This window comes from Mauremys reevesii, linkage group 8, assembly GCF_016161935.1.
Source record: "Mauremys reevesii isolate NIE-2019 linkage group 8, ASM1616193v1, whole genome shotgun sequence".
Classification (NCBI taxonomy): Eukaryota; Metazoa; Chordata; order Testudines; family Geoemydidae; genus Mauremys; species Mauremys reevesii.
In genome coordinates, this window is record NC_052630.1 from 34,335,049 (window position 1) to 34,352,467 (window position 17,419).

General features: G+C 46.9%; 1 protein-coding gene across 2 annotated transcripts in view; it reads right to left on the bottom strand.

The window, feature by feature from the left end:
* Positions 1-13,349, bottom strand: part of DNAJC18 (DnaJ heat shock protein family (Hsp40) member C18) — a 33,918-nt gene extending 20,569 nt beyond the window's left edge. Inside the window, exons 1-4 of one of the 2 annotated variants that reach the window (XM_039483453.1) lie at positions 13,197-13,349; positions 11,637-11,820; positions 9,531-9,676; positions 6,452-6,637 (exon numbers count right to left, since the gene is read on the bottom strand). In XM_039483453.1, coding sequence (XP_039339387.1) covers positions 6,452-6,637; positions 9,531-9,676; positions 11,637-11,820; positions 13,197-13,233 — 553 coding nt within the window. In that variant the 5' untranslated portion in view covers positions 13,234-13,349. The remainder of the gene's footprint in view (positions 1-6,451; positions 6,638-9,530; positions 9,677-11,636; positions 11,821-13,196) is intronic. The other variant, XM_039483454.1, reaches the window with a different exon arrangement.
* Between the last annotated feature and the right edge of the window lie 4,070 nt (positions 13,350-17,419).

The window sequence follows — 17,419 nt, forward strand, 5'->3', positions numbered from 1 at the left end:
TTTTAAGCTTTGTTTAAGCTTGGAAGTAGGCAAAGCATACACAATTTCTGCTTTGCAAAAGAATTGCAAGGAAGACGTTTAGTTGTATAGCAAATACGAAGAAAAACGTGTTCTAAAGTCATAGCTATTTAGTTTTAATAAGGAGTTGTAATGAAAATCCCTGTGCTCCCTTATTTTTCTTTGCCACAAAAATCTGTAACGCCCTCACTTAGGCCTTGTCTACACTACAGAGGTTTTTTTTGATGCAAGTTATGCCAATGATAAAAAACTGATATAATGACATTGCTTGTGCATGTTCACACAATGCTCTTTTTGTTGGTGGAGCACATGCATAGTTGGTGCTTTAGCAGTGCTCTATGGGTAACTATCCTACTACGCTACTCGCTATTTCTGCGGCTAGGAGTTGTGGAATGGCGGAGTGGATCGCTGTGCACCCTGGCTGTGGTCTCAATGTCCCGACTCATTTTTTCCCATCCCACCATTCCATGGGCTTCCAACTGTGTTTCGTGGTGTTTTTCAATGGCCCCTGTTTACTGCGTGCCCAGAGCCTGCACTGCTTTCCACTACTGTGGTCACTGTTATGAACACATCACAGCTGGTCATGCAGTATATCACAGCAACTGTCATAGCACATCTGCATATACTCAGGGTATTGCTACCCTGGCAGAGTTACAGTTCCGGCAGTTACATCGCCGCTCAGAGAGTGCTGAAGGGAAACCGCTGTTGTGTATTCACACTGTTAGCTGCCTGCGCAATAGCATGTTTACACTTGTGGCACTTGCATCGGTATTCGGAGCGGTGCACTCTGAGCAGCTGTCCCACAGAGCATCTCTTCCTTTTCTGCCGCTAGGAGTTGTGGGAAGGCGGAGGGGTCACGGGGCATCCTGGGCCCTGTCCCAATGCCCCGTGATGCATTGCTTCGCATACCAGCAATCTCTGTGCTACCGTCTGCATTTGGTGCCATCTTTCAATGGTTTGTGTACTGCACGCAGGAATGGATCCCATACTGTTGACCAAGATGGTGCTTGCTCTCACTAACACGTCACAAGTGTTGTGGAGTTATTCCTTAAACTACAAAGGCAAGAGGAGTTCAACATTGATCTCTCCACGCGTACTAGCTATGACATGAGATTGCTTGTGGCATTCAGAGGTGCTGACCACAGCAGAACGCTGGTTTCGGGCTCAGGAAACAAGCACTGAGTGGACGGATCACATCATCAATGCACGTCTGGGATGATGAGCAGTGGCTACAGAACTTTTGGATGAGAAAAGCCACATTCCTGGGTCTGTGTGATGAGCTCGCCCCAGCTCTGCGGCGCAAGGACATGATAATGAGAGCTGCCCTGCTGCTGGAGAAGTGCATGGCGATTGCACTGTGGAAGCTGGCTACTCCAGACTGTTACCGATCGGTCGCCAACCAGTTCGGAGTGGGAAAGTTGGCCATTGGACTTGCGTTGACAGAAGCGTGCAGGGCCATTAATCGCATCCTGCTCCGAAAGACCGTGACTCCGGGCAACGTGCGTGACACTGTGAATGGCTTTGCACAAATGGGCTTCCCTAACTGCGGAGGGGTGATAGATGGCACACATATTCCAATGGCACCAGACCACCTAGACGCTCCATAACCTTTAAGAGCCGCTTCGTTCTGGTGCGCCATATTCTCCTTTCGGTCCCCTTTCTCGCTGTCCCACCACTCCTTCAATTCTTGTTTTTCAGCCGTGGAGTGCATCATGATGTCACATAGAAAATCCTCTTTAGTTCTTTGTGGCCGCTTCCTAATTCTGTGCAGCCGTTCAGCTGGCGATAACAAAGAGGGAGGCTGGGCTCCCAAGGTCTTATCTGTGAAGCCAAAATGCAACATTTCACAGAAAGCAGTATTGTTTGCAACACACAGAGCACTGATTCAGTGATTTAAAACACAACCACTATTCACATACCTGTCACTAACTGGCTGACAGGCAAGCACACAAGACCCCCAAAATGGTGAGTAACCACAGGGGCAGGGGAAATCAGTGTTCCAGGACAATACTGCACACTGGGCACGTGGCTCTTGGGGAGAGCCAGCACTGTATGGGGGACCTTACAATCATTACTGTCCCCACATTTTCCACAGGTTGTGTTCATTATAGAAGATATCTTGGCTGCTGAGGGTGAGAAGGGAATCAAGGGAAGGTCTTCTCCATATTTTTTTCAAATATTTCAAAAGAAATATGATGAGGTTCAACAAGGACAAGTGCAGAGTCCTGCACTTAGGACGGAAGAATCCCATGCACTGCTATAGACTAGGGACCGAATGGCTGGGCAGCAGTTCTGCAGAAAAGGACCTACGGGTTACGGTGGACGAAAAGCTGAATATGAGTCAACAGTGTGCCCTTGTTGCCAAGAAGGCTAATGGCATTTTGGGTTGTATAAGTAGGGGCATTTCCAGCAGATCGAGGGATGTGATCATTCCCCTCTACTCAGCACTGGTGAGGCCTCATTTGGAGTACTGTGTCCAGTTTTGGGCCCCACACTACAAGAAGGATGTGGATAAATTAGAGAGAGTCCAGCGGAGGGCAACAAAAATGATTAGGGGGCTGGAGCACATGACTTATGAGGAGAGGCTGAGGGAACTGGGATTGTTTAGTCTGCAGAAGAGAAGAATGAGGGGGGATTTGATAGCTGCTTTCAACTACCTGAAAGGGGGTTCCAAAGAGGATGGATCTAGACTGTTCTCAGTGGTAGAAGATGACAGAACAAGGAGTAATGGTCTCAAGTTGCAGAGGGGGAGGTTTAGGTTGGACATTAGGAAAAACTTTTTCACTAGTAGGGTGGTGAAGCACTGGAATGGGTTACCTAGGGAGGTGGTGGAATCTCCTTCCTTAGAGGTTTTTAAGGTCAGGCTTGACAAAGCCCTGGCTGGGATGATTTAGTTGGGTTTGGTCCTGCTTTGAGCAGGGGGTTGGACTAGATGACCTCCTGAGGTCCCTTCCAACCCTGATATTCTGTGATTCTCCAAGACTGTGGCTTCCGCCTTGGCCCTTAAGCAGCTTGCCTTTGTGCAGCAATGGTCCCCCCCAGTGACGGCAGAGTGGCATGGGAAAGTTATCCTTAATGGGGCAAGAAACAAAGCAGCTCTGCCAAAGAACCCGCGGCAGCGGATTGCCCAGTATCTCCATGAGCGTTTCTTGGAGATCTGAGGAGGATTCCCGTGAAGTGAGGGAGTCAATCAACACCCTGTTCAATCACTTAGACTAGGCACGTGGCGGTATGCACATCATACAGACAAGCCTGCTTTCTGCAACCCTCCTGCCCACAACAACTCACTTCAGCGATTACCAAAATCAAAGCCACTTACCAGGGGCTGCTTCTCCTGTTTGTGCTTTGCCAATCTCCAACAGCTGTGACTGGTTAGCCTCCTCTGGGGTAGAGAAGAGCTCCTGGCTGCATGCATCTCTGGCCTCCAAGTCATCCTCTGCCTCTGGGTCTCCCCGCACCACATCCTTGTCCAAGATTTCCTCCTCTTGGCTCGGTGCACTCTTGACTGGCACACAAGCCACCGAAGTATCCACAGTGGCCTTCACTGTGGAGGTGGAGTCGCCACCGAGTATTGTGTCCAGCTGTTTGTAGAACTGGCAGCTCATGGGCGCAGCACCGGAGCAGTGGTTTGCCTCCCACGCCTTGTGGTAGGTGCTCTGCAGCTCCTTCACTTTGACCTGCCCTGCAGTGTGTCCCAGTTACGGCCCCTTTCTGTCATGAAATCTGACTGTAGGTACCGTAATTCCTACAGCTGCAGCGCAGCTGGGACTGGACAGCCTCCTCTCCCCAAATGCTCATGAGATCCAGCAGCTCAGCACTGCTCCAAGCAGGGGATTGCCTGGTGCGTGGAACAGGCATGGTTACCTGAAAAGATGAGCTGAGACCACTGTACGCATCACTGAGCAAACAGGAAGGGGAATTTCAAAATTCCCAAGGAATTTAAGGGGTGCGGATCATGGCTGGTCACCTGAGGGCAGGGCAATACAGTTCAAACCGATGACCAGAGAGGCGAGAACAGGCATTGTGGGACACCTCCTGGAAGCCAGTTGCAGCACTGTAATCGACCAGAGTGTCTACACTGGCACCACGGCACTGTAGGCCCAATGCAGAAAGCTGTACGCCTCTTGTCAGGGTGGTTTTTTTTTTTTCACAGCGCTGCAACTGCGCAGTTTCTGCCCACTAAGTGACTTGGCAGTGTGTACACCTCAGGAGTTACACTGCAGAAAGCTGCTTTACTGCACAGATACTTGCCAGTGTAGACAATGCCTCGGTGAGCTGTCTATGACAGCAGCACTACAGGTGATGTGGTTGACAAGCACACTCCTGATCCCTGGAGATAAACACCGTCTCCCTACCTCCAAACCATTTCTGGCTTCAGGCAATGGGGAGAGAGAAGAGGCAGTTTTGCCAACTAAAGCTGGAGTTAAAAACGTGGCCCACAAGGAATTCAACCTGCCTCAGCCCTTGCTGCGTTAGTGGTTCTCACCCCTGGAGCACAGCGCTGATTAGAAACTCTCAGGAGAGGCAAGAAGCCACAGGCAGGGGTTGGGAGTGTGCTGGCTGGCCACACCAGAGCAGGAACAGCATGAATGGTTCACTGAACCACGTGGGAATGCTGTTGTAGTAGCACATGTGAAGAAAGCAAGGCTAGGATAGGTGTTCACATTCTGAAAATCTGAAGTCAACAAACTCAATTTAAAATTGTGCATCTCAGGAGTTTTGCTAGACATATAAAGGAAGAAATGAGAAAAGAGTAACAGCAACTGGCACTTTAATTATCGGGTTTTACTGTTCTAAAAAGAACAGTTAGGCTATGTCTACACTACAAAGTTAAGTCGACTTAAGTTATGTTGACAATCATCCACCGCTGTAATTAAACTGCTTTTGAACGTCCACATAATGCTCCTTGTGATGTCCAGTTAGTGCTCTTGCATTGACAGAGAGAGCAGTGCACTGTGGGTAGTTATCCCAGTGTGCAGCTCACCACCATCTGCCGCCAGGTGTCTGGGAAGGGATCGCAGTGCATCATGGGGCTGGGCTCAGAGGCCCATGGTGCAGTTTTCTCCGTCCCATCATTCTATGGGCTTCCTACGACGTTTTGCACCACTTTTCAACAGCCTCTGTAAACTTCCTGCCCATCATCTCTGTCTGAAAGCATGGATCCTGGACTGCTCTCCAGTATCGTGATGAGCATTATGAACACAACGTGGCTGATCCTGCAGTATTTCATGAGCTGCGAATTTGATGACACTGTGGTGTCTGCCCTGCTGTGTGCCATGGAAAGAAACAATTCAAGATTGATGTTGGCATTCACAGAGCAGCTGCACACAGTGGACCGTCAGTTCTGGGCATAGGAAATAAGCACTGAGTGGTGGGATTGCATCGTTATGCAGGTATGGGATGATGAGCAGTGGCTGCAGAACTTTCGGATGTGCAAAGCTACTTTCCTGGAACTGTGTGCGGAGCTCGCCTCTGCCCTCTGGCACAAGACCACCAAAATGAGAGCTGCCCTAACAGTGGAGAAGCGAGTAGTGATTGCTGTGTGGAAGCTGGTAACTCCAGACTGCTACCAATCAGTTGCAAAACAGAAGTCCACCATGGGGGTTGTAGCGATACAAGTGTGCAGGGCCATTAATTGCCTCCTGCTACAACTGTCTGTGACTCTTGGCAACATGTGGGAAATAGCAGATGGCTTTGCAGCAATGGATTCCCTAACTGTGGTGGGGTGATAGATGGTATGCATATCCACATTTTGGCCCCAGACCATCTTGCAATGGAGTACAACAACAGAAAGGGCTACTTTTCTATGGTATTGCATACTGTGGAGGACCATTTCACCAACATCAACGCATGGTGGTCAGGGAAGGTGCATGACACATGTATCTTCAGGAACACTGGCCTGTACAGAAAGATGCAAGCATGAAGTTCCTTTCCAGACCAAAAGATTCTAATTGGGGATGTGGAAATGCCAATAGTGATCCTTGGAGACCCAGCCAACCCCTTGCTCCCATGACTTATGAAGCCATACACCAGAAACCTTAACTGCAGCCAGAAGCACTTCAACAACAGGTTCAGCAGGTGCAGAATGACTGTTGAATGTGCATTTGGCCAATTAAAGGGTCATTGGCGCTGCTTTTTTGTCAGATTAGACCCGAATGAAGAAAATATTGCCATGATCATAGCAGCCTGCTGTGCTCTGCATAACATTTGCAAAGCTAATGTCGAGATGGTTTTATTATGTCAGCGTAGCAAGAGAGTTAAATCGGTGGGAGGAACATTGCAGTGCATAAACCTCCACAGTAAGGTTGATGTAAGCTGTCTATGTCGAGTTAGCTGTGTAGTGTAGACATGGCCTCAGGTTCTTGAGCAGTATCAAATAAAGCTAACTTTCCAGCTCTTTACACTTCAAAGACAATATAGACAGAACACTGACCTGTAGGGAAGTGCCCACCAAAAAACATGTTGAATATTTCTTCTGGTGTGATGTCTGCTTCAAATTCCCTGTAATAATCATAATTCCTAGCCCGGGGAGTGCTGAAAGTCTCTTGCTCATCCCCAAATTGATCATATCGTAATCGTTTTTCAGGGTTGCTCAGAACGGCAAAAGCATTGCCTATTGCTGCAGAATAAGAGAGCAATATTACACATTTACTTCATGCAATCTTTTCAAGTCAATATGCCTTTCATAAGCTAAATTTTATAAGATGAGTAGCAACAAGTTGATAGAGGCACATTTTCTGGACACCATCTGGACAGAGACTCGATGTCCACTGGAGGTGTTATTCGTAAAGCAAAGTGAGTGCCCCTTTCAGTTATTCTTATGAATACTGGGATTAGCACTGATGAAAGCTGCGCACTCATCTTGGATAGAAGCAGGAAGTTAAAACATCTCCTGTAGCATACTGAAGGGTTGAAAATACTCAGAAAACTGGAGAAGAGACCATTCTGGAAATCTGTTAAAGGGCTGAGTGACAATACAGCTTTTTACTAAGTCTGAAACCAGTTAGTGACATGGTAGGCTTTAGACAGTGTGTGCCCACACACCATATGGTTAATTACATGACATTGCATCCTTCCTGTAGGTTGTGTACTTTTAACTTTGTGTTAAGTTAACTTGTGTTACATTCCTACGAGCTGGACAAAATAAACACTATGCTCCTCCTAGGATTTACTTCAATCAGCTGAAAGGTTACAACTGCCTTGTCTTCACTAGACTTGTAACACAGGGTAGCTTAGCATAGGTTAAAAATATATCTTTTTTCCTAGTGAAGACAAGGCCTTAGTTAAACAAGTGCAATTGTGTGTACAGCATATCACAGAGGGCTAAGTGAGAACGGCAAGAGGGTTAGAGTGATCTCATGCACCAGAGGAAAGAAAGGAACAGAGAGTGAGGTGAGGGATGGCCATTATCTTACAAATGCCCACTTGCTGGCAACCCCATTCAAAGGCACAGTTTTGAGCTAGGGGAGTTCCACCAGTCACCTGAGAGACTATCAAGAATAGAGCTCGATCACAACATTTAGGGAACAAATTCTCAAATAAGGATCAAGGAATTTACAATAAGTGCCTTTATATTAATAAGTGGTAGCTTTCAAAATTGTCCAATTTGCTTTCTAATGCCAAAGGCAATCCACTAGACATATTATGTTTAGCACTGAGATAGCCTTGGAGAATTAAAACCTCTCTTCATAGAATAAGTACATCACTGGCAGTTTCCCCTCTCCTCTACACATGTCTCAACTCTGACCTGACAGAGCCACCAATAGACCAGTTTGATGTCCATGGCCATTTCTATTCAATCTGTAGCCACTTCACTGAGACTGAAAATAAAGGTACAAACTGATACACTTAGGTGTCTACCAGGACCTGAAATATAAAAATTGTTTCACATTGGCCACCATACAGCTAGTCAGCTGTCAATGACCTCATCACTAGCCACCTGAGCTGGCTCTAAACTAGTGCCCCAAAGATGAAAGACCCCATATTTTATTACCAAACCCTTCAGCCACCATGTCTCCCAGAACACACCAACATCATTAGATATTAATTTCTGAAGGTCAAATAGCTGCAGCAACAAACTCAAGTATGCAATAACTTTCTCTTGGAACGTTGTGTTCGTATAGTTTTTTCTAATGTTCAAGGTATCTAAATATTAATGTAAATAAAGAACACTGAAGTTTGATTTTAAAATTTAGAACTTTTGTACCCCCTTAATGCTATTTGAAATACATTTTTCATAGGCAAATTTACACTGAAAGCCAACCCCCACCCCCCCAAAACCCAACAACTTTGCAACTTCATGTCTTCTTTACCTTAACACTGGCTAACTGAAAGCAAGGCTTTGCCAAGCTCTGTGTTAAGATAGTCCTGGCCATAGTTGGAAGATAAAAAGAGAAGGTATAACAGATTTAATTTAAGTCTTTAGATACTAAGATTGTTGATATAGATAATATAATCTTAGTATAAAATTCAGAGAATCAGAATAACACACAAAAACTTTCAATGTTTTCATGATTTTTAACTCATAATTAGGGCCCTACCAATTTCACGGCCACGAAAAACATGCAATAGACAGTGAAATAAGCCCTTCCCCGTGAAATCTGATCTCCCCATGCTGCTCTGGGAGCACTCCTGCTGGGGAGCTCCTCGCTGCAAGCCTCTGCCAGGCTGGGGAGGAACAGGACTTGTCCATCCCCTCCATGGCTGCGCTGAGGGGGGAAACGGGGGGAAAATCAGACCCACCTCCTAGTGCCTCCCCCTGATTCAGAAAGCTCTGGGACTGGGCAGCAGCCCTGAGGTTGCTGCAGCTGGAGGAGGCTTGTGGAGGTGGGTCCGATCTCTCCCTGCTGCTGGTACCACCCCAGCCATAGGGCTCCTAGCTGCGAGAACCCATCAGGCTGGGGAGGGACAGGATTTGTCCATTCCCCGCAAGGTTGTTTGGGGTGAAGAGGGAGGAGGAGAGATCAGACCTACCTCCGGGTACCTTTGGGTTGGGACCCCACCCCAGTTACAATACCATGAAATTTCAGATGTAAACATCTGAAAATGTGAAATTGACCAATTTAAAACTCTCTGGCCATGAAATTGATCAAAATGTACCCTGAATATGGTAGGGATCTGCTCACAATCTAGTAAATAGAACATACAGAACAATAGGTGATTAGACAACCAGGGAAATTATTGATCAAATGGATGAGGGCTATTCGTTACAAACAATACTGCTTAAGCACCACTGTGAAACTTCAAAGGGATTTAGGATGCCTTTTCATTTTACTACTATCCTGCTTCTCACAGAGGTCTGTACTTTGAAAACTCCTCCTAACAAAGACAACTCTTTGTCAGGCAGCTGTGGGATTTTATGAAGAAAACTGTATGCATCCTACCATCACCTATGAAAAATTATAAGCTGTCTGTGTTTCTATGAAGTCTTCAGCCAGGGTGCATTACCATAGTCTGAAGCAAGCCTTGCTGGAAGATTCTTTTTAAAATAAACCGTACTTCATCTCACATACCTTTAAAAGCTTCTGTTGCTCCAGGAGCACAGTTTTTGTCAGGGTGAAATTTAAGGGCCAGTTTTCGATAAGCTTTCTTCAAATCCTCCTCATTGGCATCTCTCTCAACTCCCAAAATTTCATAATAATTGCTACACTTCTTTATTCTGAAAAGACAAAATTGGGGGTTTTTTTGTTTGTTTTTTTTATTATCTGCATGCCTCCTCCTACAATACAGTTGAGAGAAAATTTTACAAGAAACCAAATAGACAGCACTTAACATAGGTGAGGAAAAAGTAGCAGCAGAGAGAGACTGTATGTTGCTAAGATACATGAGGAATCAGAGCACTGTCTCAGGGATGGGGTCATGTGTATAACTTAAAATTCACTTAGTAAAAACATAAGTGCTGAAGAAGGTGCCAGGTTGTGCATCCTAGAAACTGAAGTCCTCTGTTTAGCCACAAAGCAGTTGCAACACAGGCAGAGGTAACACAAGCTTCCCCACCAATCCAGCTCAACCCTCAACCGAAAGGAGGAGATCTAAAGAGCTGGTGTGTAGTTTGGTCTCCATGTTCACCCATCTCTTGCCTGCCCTGGTAAGAAAGCCATTAGTGTGCCCATTTGTACCATGCACATAACTTCGGAACCTGAACACCTGGCCAGCAGGAAAACTGGACATCACCAGGTTCATTTCATATAGGATAGCAAACCAGGCATATGTATCGCCTGCAGTAGAAGAGCTTATTTAAATTACTTTCACCTGAGAAGACTACATTTAAAATCCTGACATTGATCAACAAGTAAAAAGAAGCTTGGTGGGTCCCCCATTGTTATCTCTATTTGTGAAAGCCACAATGGTTGTCTGCATAGCTCAGATACTTATATAGCCCCCATGCATGTTGTACCTGAGCACCTCATAATCTTTAATGCACTTATGCTCACACCACCTCTGTGAGGTAGGGAAGTACTATTATTTCCATTTTACAGATTGAGAACTGAGGCACAGAGAGACTATGTGACTTGGCCCTGGGTTACATGGGACATTTGTGGCAGAGCAGGACCTGAACCCAGGTCTCCCACAACCCAGACTAGTGCTGTAACTACTGAACTATCCTTCCTCAGTTTCTACTCAAACAGCTCAGGGCTAGAAAGGCTAAAACTGAGATTCACTGACAATGCAGGAGGGTGAACAATATTTGACTATACTATCCTTTGCCTCAGCCATGCCTCATTTTCACGAGCATGCTGCTGTGTCCTCTGTGTGAAGCATTGCACACAGAGGACACACATATCCACACAGAGCCCCACTGAAGTCAACAGAAACAGGGGTCTTGCCCATGCAGAGGTCCCTGTAGGAACAAGGCCTAAATTTAAACATACAGTTATGCTTATTTTCATCAAATCCTTCTTTTCAGGGAGTCTGTTTCAGATGGAAAAGTAAGCTTGGGCTGAAACTTAGAATTTCAAGTCTTAGCTAGAGCTAGGTCTCCTTGCCACAAAAAAATAATTAAAAATGGTTCTACTTTTTAATGTTTAAAACCTAGTAATCTAAAAAGAAAATGTTTGTGATCCTGTGACTTTAAAAAAAAAACAGCTGTTTTAAAATGATCTTTTGCTAACTCTTTAGATTACAATATGGGTAAATTAGCTGCAGTATTTGTAGTAAATATTCACAGTTAAATTTAGGAAGGCAAAGTGACTAACATTCTGTTTATATACAGCAACTTTTGTTAATCACCTATTATTATGCATATTCCTCCTATGATTATGATGGCTCCATAGTTTAAACTGACTAGAAACTAAATACAGATATTCATAATAGACATAACTGTTCATTATTTGTGACAAACCCATAACACCTCAAGGAATTTTAACTTAAAGTTCAGAATATAGTTGATACTGCAGATTTCACCACTCAGAGATACTTATAAGGGCCCAATTTTCAAAAGGTGCAGAGCACCCACAACACCCATAAACGCCATTCAATCAGACCACAAGTGCACATTAGCTGCTCAGGACTACAGCAGCTTTGCAGTTGATATTTGGTTACTAAAAGATCACGTATGTAAGACTTTTCCCTTTGCCAATACAATTTAATGTAGGGTCTACTGAAAATATTTTGTTTACCTTTGTACCCCATACAACTGCTCCTCCGTGTAAGTCATATTAGCTTCTTCAGAGCCTGCTTGACCCCTCTCATTGTCGCACTTCTCGTTCTTCCCTCTCATACAGTTGCTGCAAGCACAGAAGTCAGAACTCTCACTGTTTTCCTCTGCTGGGCGTGCATTCCTTCTGAGCGCGTCAATTAAGGCTGCAAAGCAACATGTCCCCGTTATGACTGTATTACCAAAAATGCAGTGACATATCATTACATGTTTCACTGTACAATAAACAAACATTTAATTAGAGAATTAAAGTATAAATAAATCTGGTTAAAGAAATGCGTTGTAAAGAAAGTTCCAAACTAGCAAGTAAAAAAAAAAAAGGTCTTCAAAGTAACAAGCTATAAGGCCAGAAGGAATGAAGGGGGGAGGATGCTTTGCTCAAAGAATGAAATAAGGGAAGTTCCTAAAAAGGCCTCTGACCAACAGCGGTGACTGCAAATGGTTTTAAATAAGACAAAGAAACTGTCTTAAAAATAACCAACATGGACCTTCCCACCCCATTTATCAGTGTTCTAAAAAATTGGGGCCTATGAACTCAGATGCAAAGGAAAAACTGTTAGTCAGCAAGGAGGTGGGAGAGAGACATGGAGGAAAGGCCTTCGGAAGAAAGGAGGTTGGAAACTTTATCTGGATTAAGACTGCAAATAAGGGAGAACTGCCTCAAATCAATTTTTCACTGAAGTCAGCAACTGGCAAGGACATCACTTGTTTGTTGAAGGGTATTAAAAAAAATTAGCTCTTAAAGGGTTCATTGCTAATACCTGCCTGACCACATTGGAGTGGCCCAGTATGGGTCTAAGCATCCCTGGTTTTAGCCCATTTGTAACTATCTTGATCAAATGCTTATAAATGTTTTGTTACTGTTTGGAGTAGTACATTGCTTATTATTTCGGCATGTTTAGAGCAACTGTATAACTATCAATTAGCCTTTGTATCTAATAAAGGAATTTATGGTTAAATTAGTGCTGTGATAATATCCTGCATAAATAATCCCAATATTCATTCTAATGGAAACATCTTTTCACATACAAAAATCCATGAAAGAAAAATTCATCTTTCATCACAGCATTATCCATGGATTATCTTTAATGGGGGTCTTTTTTCTGTGTGTGTTGTAGCTGAGAAACATATTACACAAAGCAAGTAATAGAGAAAACAAAGGAGCAATATCAACAAAGCAAGAACCAAATACAAATTGCAAATTAATAATAGTGCAGAATAATATAAATGCTGCATGGACTGGAAACTATAGCTTCAGGGCCAGGTTGCACAAAACGGTTTGCAGAGAAAAATGTACTGCAACTTCAAGCCCTTCCTCAACCCTCACAGTAACCTCATCCCCCTCCCTGCCCAGCCCCAGTGCCCCCTCCCCTCCCCACTCCTTTCCCTGCACAGCACCCCCAGTACCCCTCCCCTCTGCACTCCCTACCCACCCCGCTCCTTGCCCAGCCCCCCAGTGCCCACTCCGTGCCCGGCCCCCCGAGCTCCCTCGGCCGCTGCCAAGTGCCGCGGCGCTCGGTACCTTCTGCCCAGCGCTCCCCGCTGCCCAGCCCCGCCATGTTGTTCGGGGGGAGGAGGGGGACGGGAGCAGGACCCGGTGTTACTGCGGCGCCGGCAGAGAGGGTGTGGCGCGGAGCCCCCTGGGTATTGTAGTCCTGCCGCTGGACTACATTACCCAGGGGCCCCGCGTGGGTGGGGGCAGGGAGGGCGTTAGGCGCCTGGGGTCCGGGTGAATGGCGACGTCATCGTAGTAGGCGATGACGTCACGGAAACGCTCAGTGACGTCGTTGATATGCTGTAAACTTAACCCCCCAGCCAGCTATCAGGTCTGTGGCACTGGGGCGACAACCAGCCTGGTGCCGCACAGTGCCTGCCCCTCCCCAGCCCCTTGGCTCGCCCCACACCGCTGGGAGCACTGAGATGGGCCTGCGACCTCTGGGGCAGCTCCTCGGGGCTGGCTGCAGCTGGCTATTCGGAGCATCCCCTCCTCGTGCTGGTGCTAGGCGCTGCGGTTTACTCTCGTACGGCTTGGCTCAGAGGAGGCACTGCAGGGCAGCTCTCAGGAGCCGAAGTGAGCTCTGGTGTGGTAGCAGTGCTGTTATTGTCATTGTGTCTGCTTGCACAGCGCCTGCAAAGCGCACAAGGCCTAGAGGGTCACGCAGTCCGTTGTCTGAATAGCTCACATCCTGAAAGACAAGTACAACAGAAGGGCAGGGGATGGAGTTACAGGTGACAAGGGCAGGGCAGTGGCTGGCACATATTGGTAGATCCATTTGCTTTTTGGGTGGGGAGGTGCATAAACTCTCTTTCTCTTGCAGTCTTCATGGTAAAAGTGGATCTTGAAGGATCTAAATGATGATAGGGTACGGTGGCCACTTGTGCCTCCCCAGAATACAGGACATCCCCTTGGCTGTCTCTGCTGCCACCTGCATGACCCCCCCCCCTACACCCCCCAGTGTGACCTGTCATGCACGGTGCGTGTGAGGTCATGCTGCACAGAGGACACCATTTTGCAGAATGCCCTGCCCCCACCTGTGTGACTTAGCATGCGGCATGCTGACAGGCACAGAGCAGTGTGCTCTGCAAAATGGCGTTCCCTGTGCATGATACTGGACAAAACCACGTCCAGTTTTATATCAGTGCTGGAAAGGGGCAAAAACAGGAATGGCTGGCTTAAACCCAGACATGTGGGTGCTTGTGAGAGGATAGTGTCATAGTGTATCAGCTTGGAAAGGGCTTTCAGTGTGTAGGGACAGCATGGAAGAAAATGCAGAGAAGGTTGTGGGAGAGTCAATTAAATGGGGAGACAAAACTTGCATTACTGAGGCCTGGTCTACACTAGGAGTTTATGTTGAATTTAGCAGCGTTAATTCGACTTAACCGTGCACCCGTCCACGCCAGGAAGCTAATTAGTTCGACCTAGAGGGCTCTTTAGTTCGAATTCTGTACTCCTCCCCAACGAGGGGAGTAGCGCTAAATTCGACATGGCTATGTCGAATTAGGCTGTGTATGGACGGAAATCGACCTTAGTAGCTCCGGGAGCTATCCCACAGTGCACCACTCTGTTGACGCTCTGGACAGCAGTCCGAGCTTGGATGTTCTGACCAGCCACACAGGAAATGCCCAGGGAAAATTTGACACGCTCCGGCGCCTTGTGGATGTTCTGCAGGACCGCAGGCAGGAGGACAGAGCCCCCCTGCACTGTATCTGCAACCGCCCTCCCCTGCCACAAAGTCCCAACCCCCCCTCACCCAAAGTAACAAGAAGGAGGGGCGACAGGGGCCGTGAAAACTGTCACTGCACCCCTGCAGAGTGCACAAATACAAGAAGGCTCTCATTCCCTAAATGTTGAGAAGTCCTTCCCTTCCTGGCTCACCGAAGCCCCAATCCCAGTTTCATCCCCTAACTGTGTAGTTGATTATTAAAAGTAGTTTGCTGTTAATTACTATTTCCGCCAAGTTTTTCTACAGAAGACTGTCTGTGAAGGGGGGGGGGGGGAAGGGGGTTGTTAATTGCATAGGACAGTCACCTTTACCAGGGTACAGACACGGGGGCAGGATCAACAGCAGATCACACACACAGTGCAGTCAGTGGGCACCCTGGTCGGTCTGGGAGGTGTTTTCCATGTTCTGTGTTGGTGGAGGATACGTGACTTTGTGGCATGGGAGGGCGGTTACAGAACTTATGCAGCAGTCCTTGTCCCGGACCACAGAGCCACGCAGCAGGGGAATGTGTAACCGTCCTCCCCCGCCACAAGGTCACATAGCCCCTGCACACAGAGTCCCGAAAAGGAGGGATGGCAGGCTCCGTTGAAACAACCAGTCCAGCACTGCAGACCGCTCTAGGAGCAGGAGCCTATCATTCCTCGAGTGTAGAAGCGGTGTTAACATCACTGCACACCCTACCCACCACAGTCTGCATCCCTGTTTCAACCCTTTAACGCAAATTCATTAATAAAGAAAACGTTGTTAATTAACATGTTCCATTAACTTTATTTTTAAACGTGTGTTGGAAGGGGGGAAACGTGGTGAACGGGGTATGTAACCGCAGAAGAAAGTCAACAGTAACTGAAGCAGGGGCAGGTTCAGCTTCTCTGTAAAGAAACTGAACAGTCACAGGTTACCCTGCTCCCTGAGGAACCTAGCTTTCAAAGCCTCCCGGATGCACAGCGCTTCCCGCTGGGCTCTTCTAATTGCACGGCTGTCTGGCTGAGCGTAATCAGCAGCCAGGCGATTTGCCTCAACCTCCCATCCCGCCATAAAGGTTTTCCCCTTGCTCTCACAGAGATTGTGGAGCACACAGCAAGCTGCAATAACAATGGGGATATTGGTTTCGCTGAGATCCGAGCGAGTCAGTAAGCTCCTCCATCTCCCCTTGAGACGTCCGAAAGCACGTTGAATGATGACAGTTACCCAAGACCACCCTTGACACATTTTTCCCCCCAGCATGCATTGTGGGGAAATCCCAGAATTCAAATGGGCAGCGGGGACTGCGGGAACTGTAGGATAGCTTCCCACAGTGCACCGCTTCCAATGTCGACGCTTGCCCCATTAGTGTGGACTCACAAAGTCGAATTAGTGTCCTTAGTGTGGACACACAAATCCAACTTTGTAAGGTCGATTCCACAAATTCGAATTAAGTTAAATCGAACTAATCTGGTAGTGTAGACATACCCTGAGAGTGGAGGAGGTGGGGAGCATCACAGTAAGAAACAAGGTCCCATAAGTAGAGATGAGCAAGTCGCAATTAGCTTGATTTTGATGTAGTGGAAAAGGTGGGAACAAATGGTGAGATCCAAAGAGGAGGGTGACATGTTAGGAAGATCATTTTGGCAGCTGCATTTTGTACAGCCTGAAGGGAGCTAAGTGAGTGTCAGTGAGCCCAGAGATGAGGTTTCAGTAATAGCCCAGGTTGCAGTCAGATGGCCTCATCAGTTCCTGCAGGCTGGATGATTCAATATTGTGGTTCTCAAACTTGTTCCTATTGTCGACCACTTCCTCAGACAGACTCCCTCAGGGACCATCTTCCCTCATAAGCTGCGTGGCCTCATTCCACACTTGTATTTGGAATAACTGTACTGCTTAGTTACATGACCAAATTGTATTAGGGCAGTATGTAGGAGGCTGAAAAGATGCTGAAAGAGAAGTCAAAGAGGTAGGTGGAGAAGATAGTATCTTGAAAGCCCAGTGAGGGTAGGATGCCAAGGAGGGAATAAACAACAGTGTCAAAAGCAGCAGAGGGATGGGAGGGTGAAAACAGAGTAGAGGGCCTGAGGTTTGGCCAGAAAGAGGTCATTAGAGACCCTACTGAGAGTAATTTCTGTAAAGTGGAGCTATCAGGAGACAGATTGGAAGGGATCCAAGGCAGAGCTGGAGAACAGGAAGTGGTTCATTGGTTGTAGACTGTGTCTTCCATGAGTTTAGAGAAGGGGCAATAGGACCCTAGGAACAATTAGCACGAAAGGACAGGTTTTCAGAGGTACATGTGCACATGGTTTAGGCAGGGGTGGGCAAACTTTTTGGCCTGAGGGCCACATCAGGGAATAGAAATTGTGTGGCGGGCCATGAATGCTCACAAAATTGGGGTTGGGGTACAGGAGGGGGTGAGGGCTCTGGTTGGGGATGTGGGCTCTGGGGTAGGGCTGGGGATGAGGAGTTTGGGGTATAGGAGGGTGCTCTGGGCTGGGACCAAGAGCAGGAGGGGAATCAGGGCTGGGGCTGAGGTGCAGGAAGGGGTGAAGGTTCC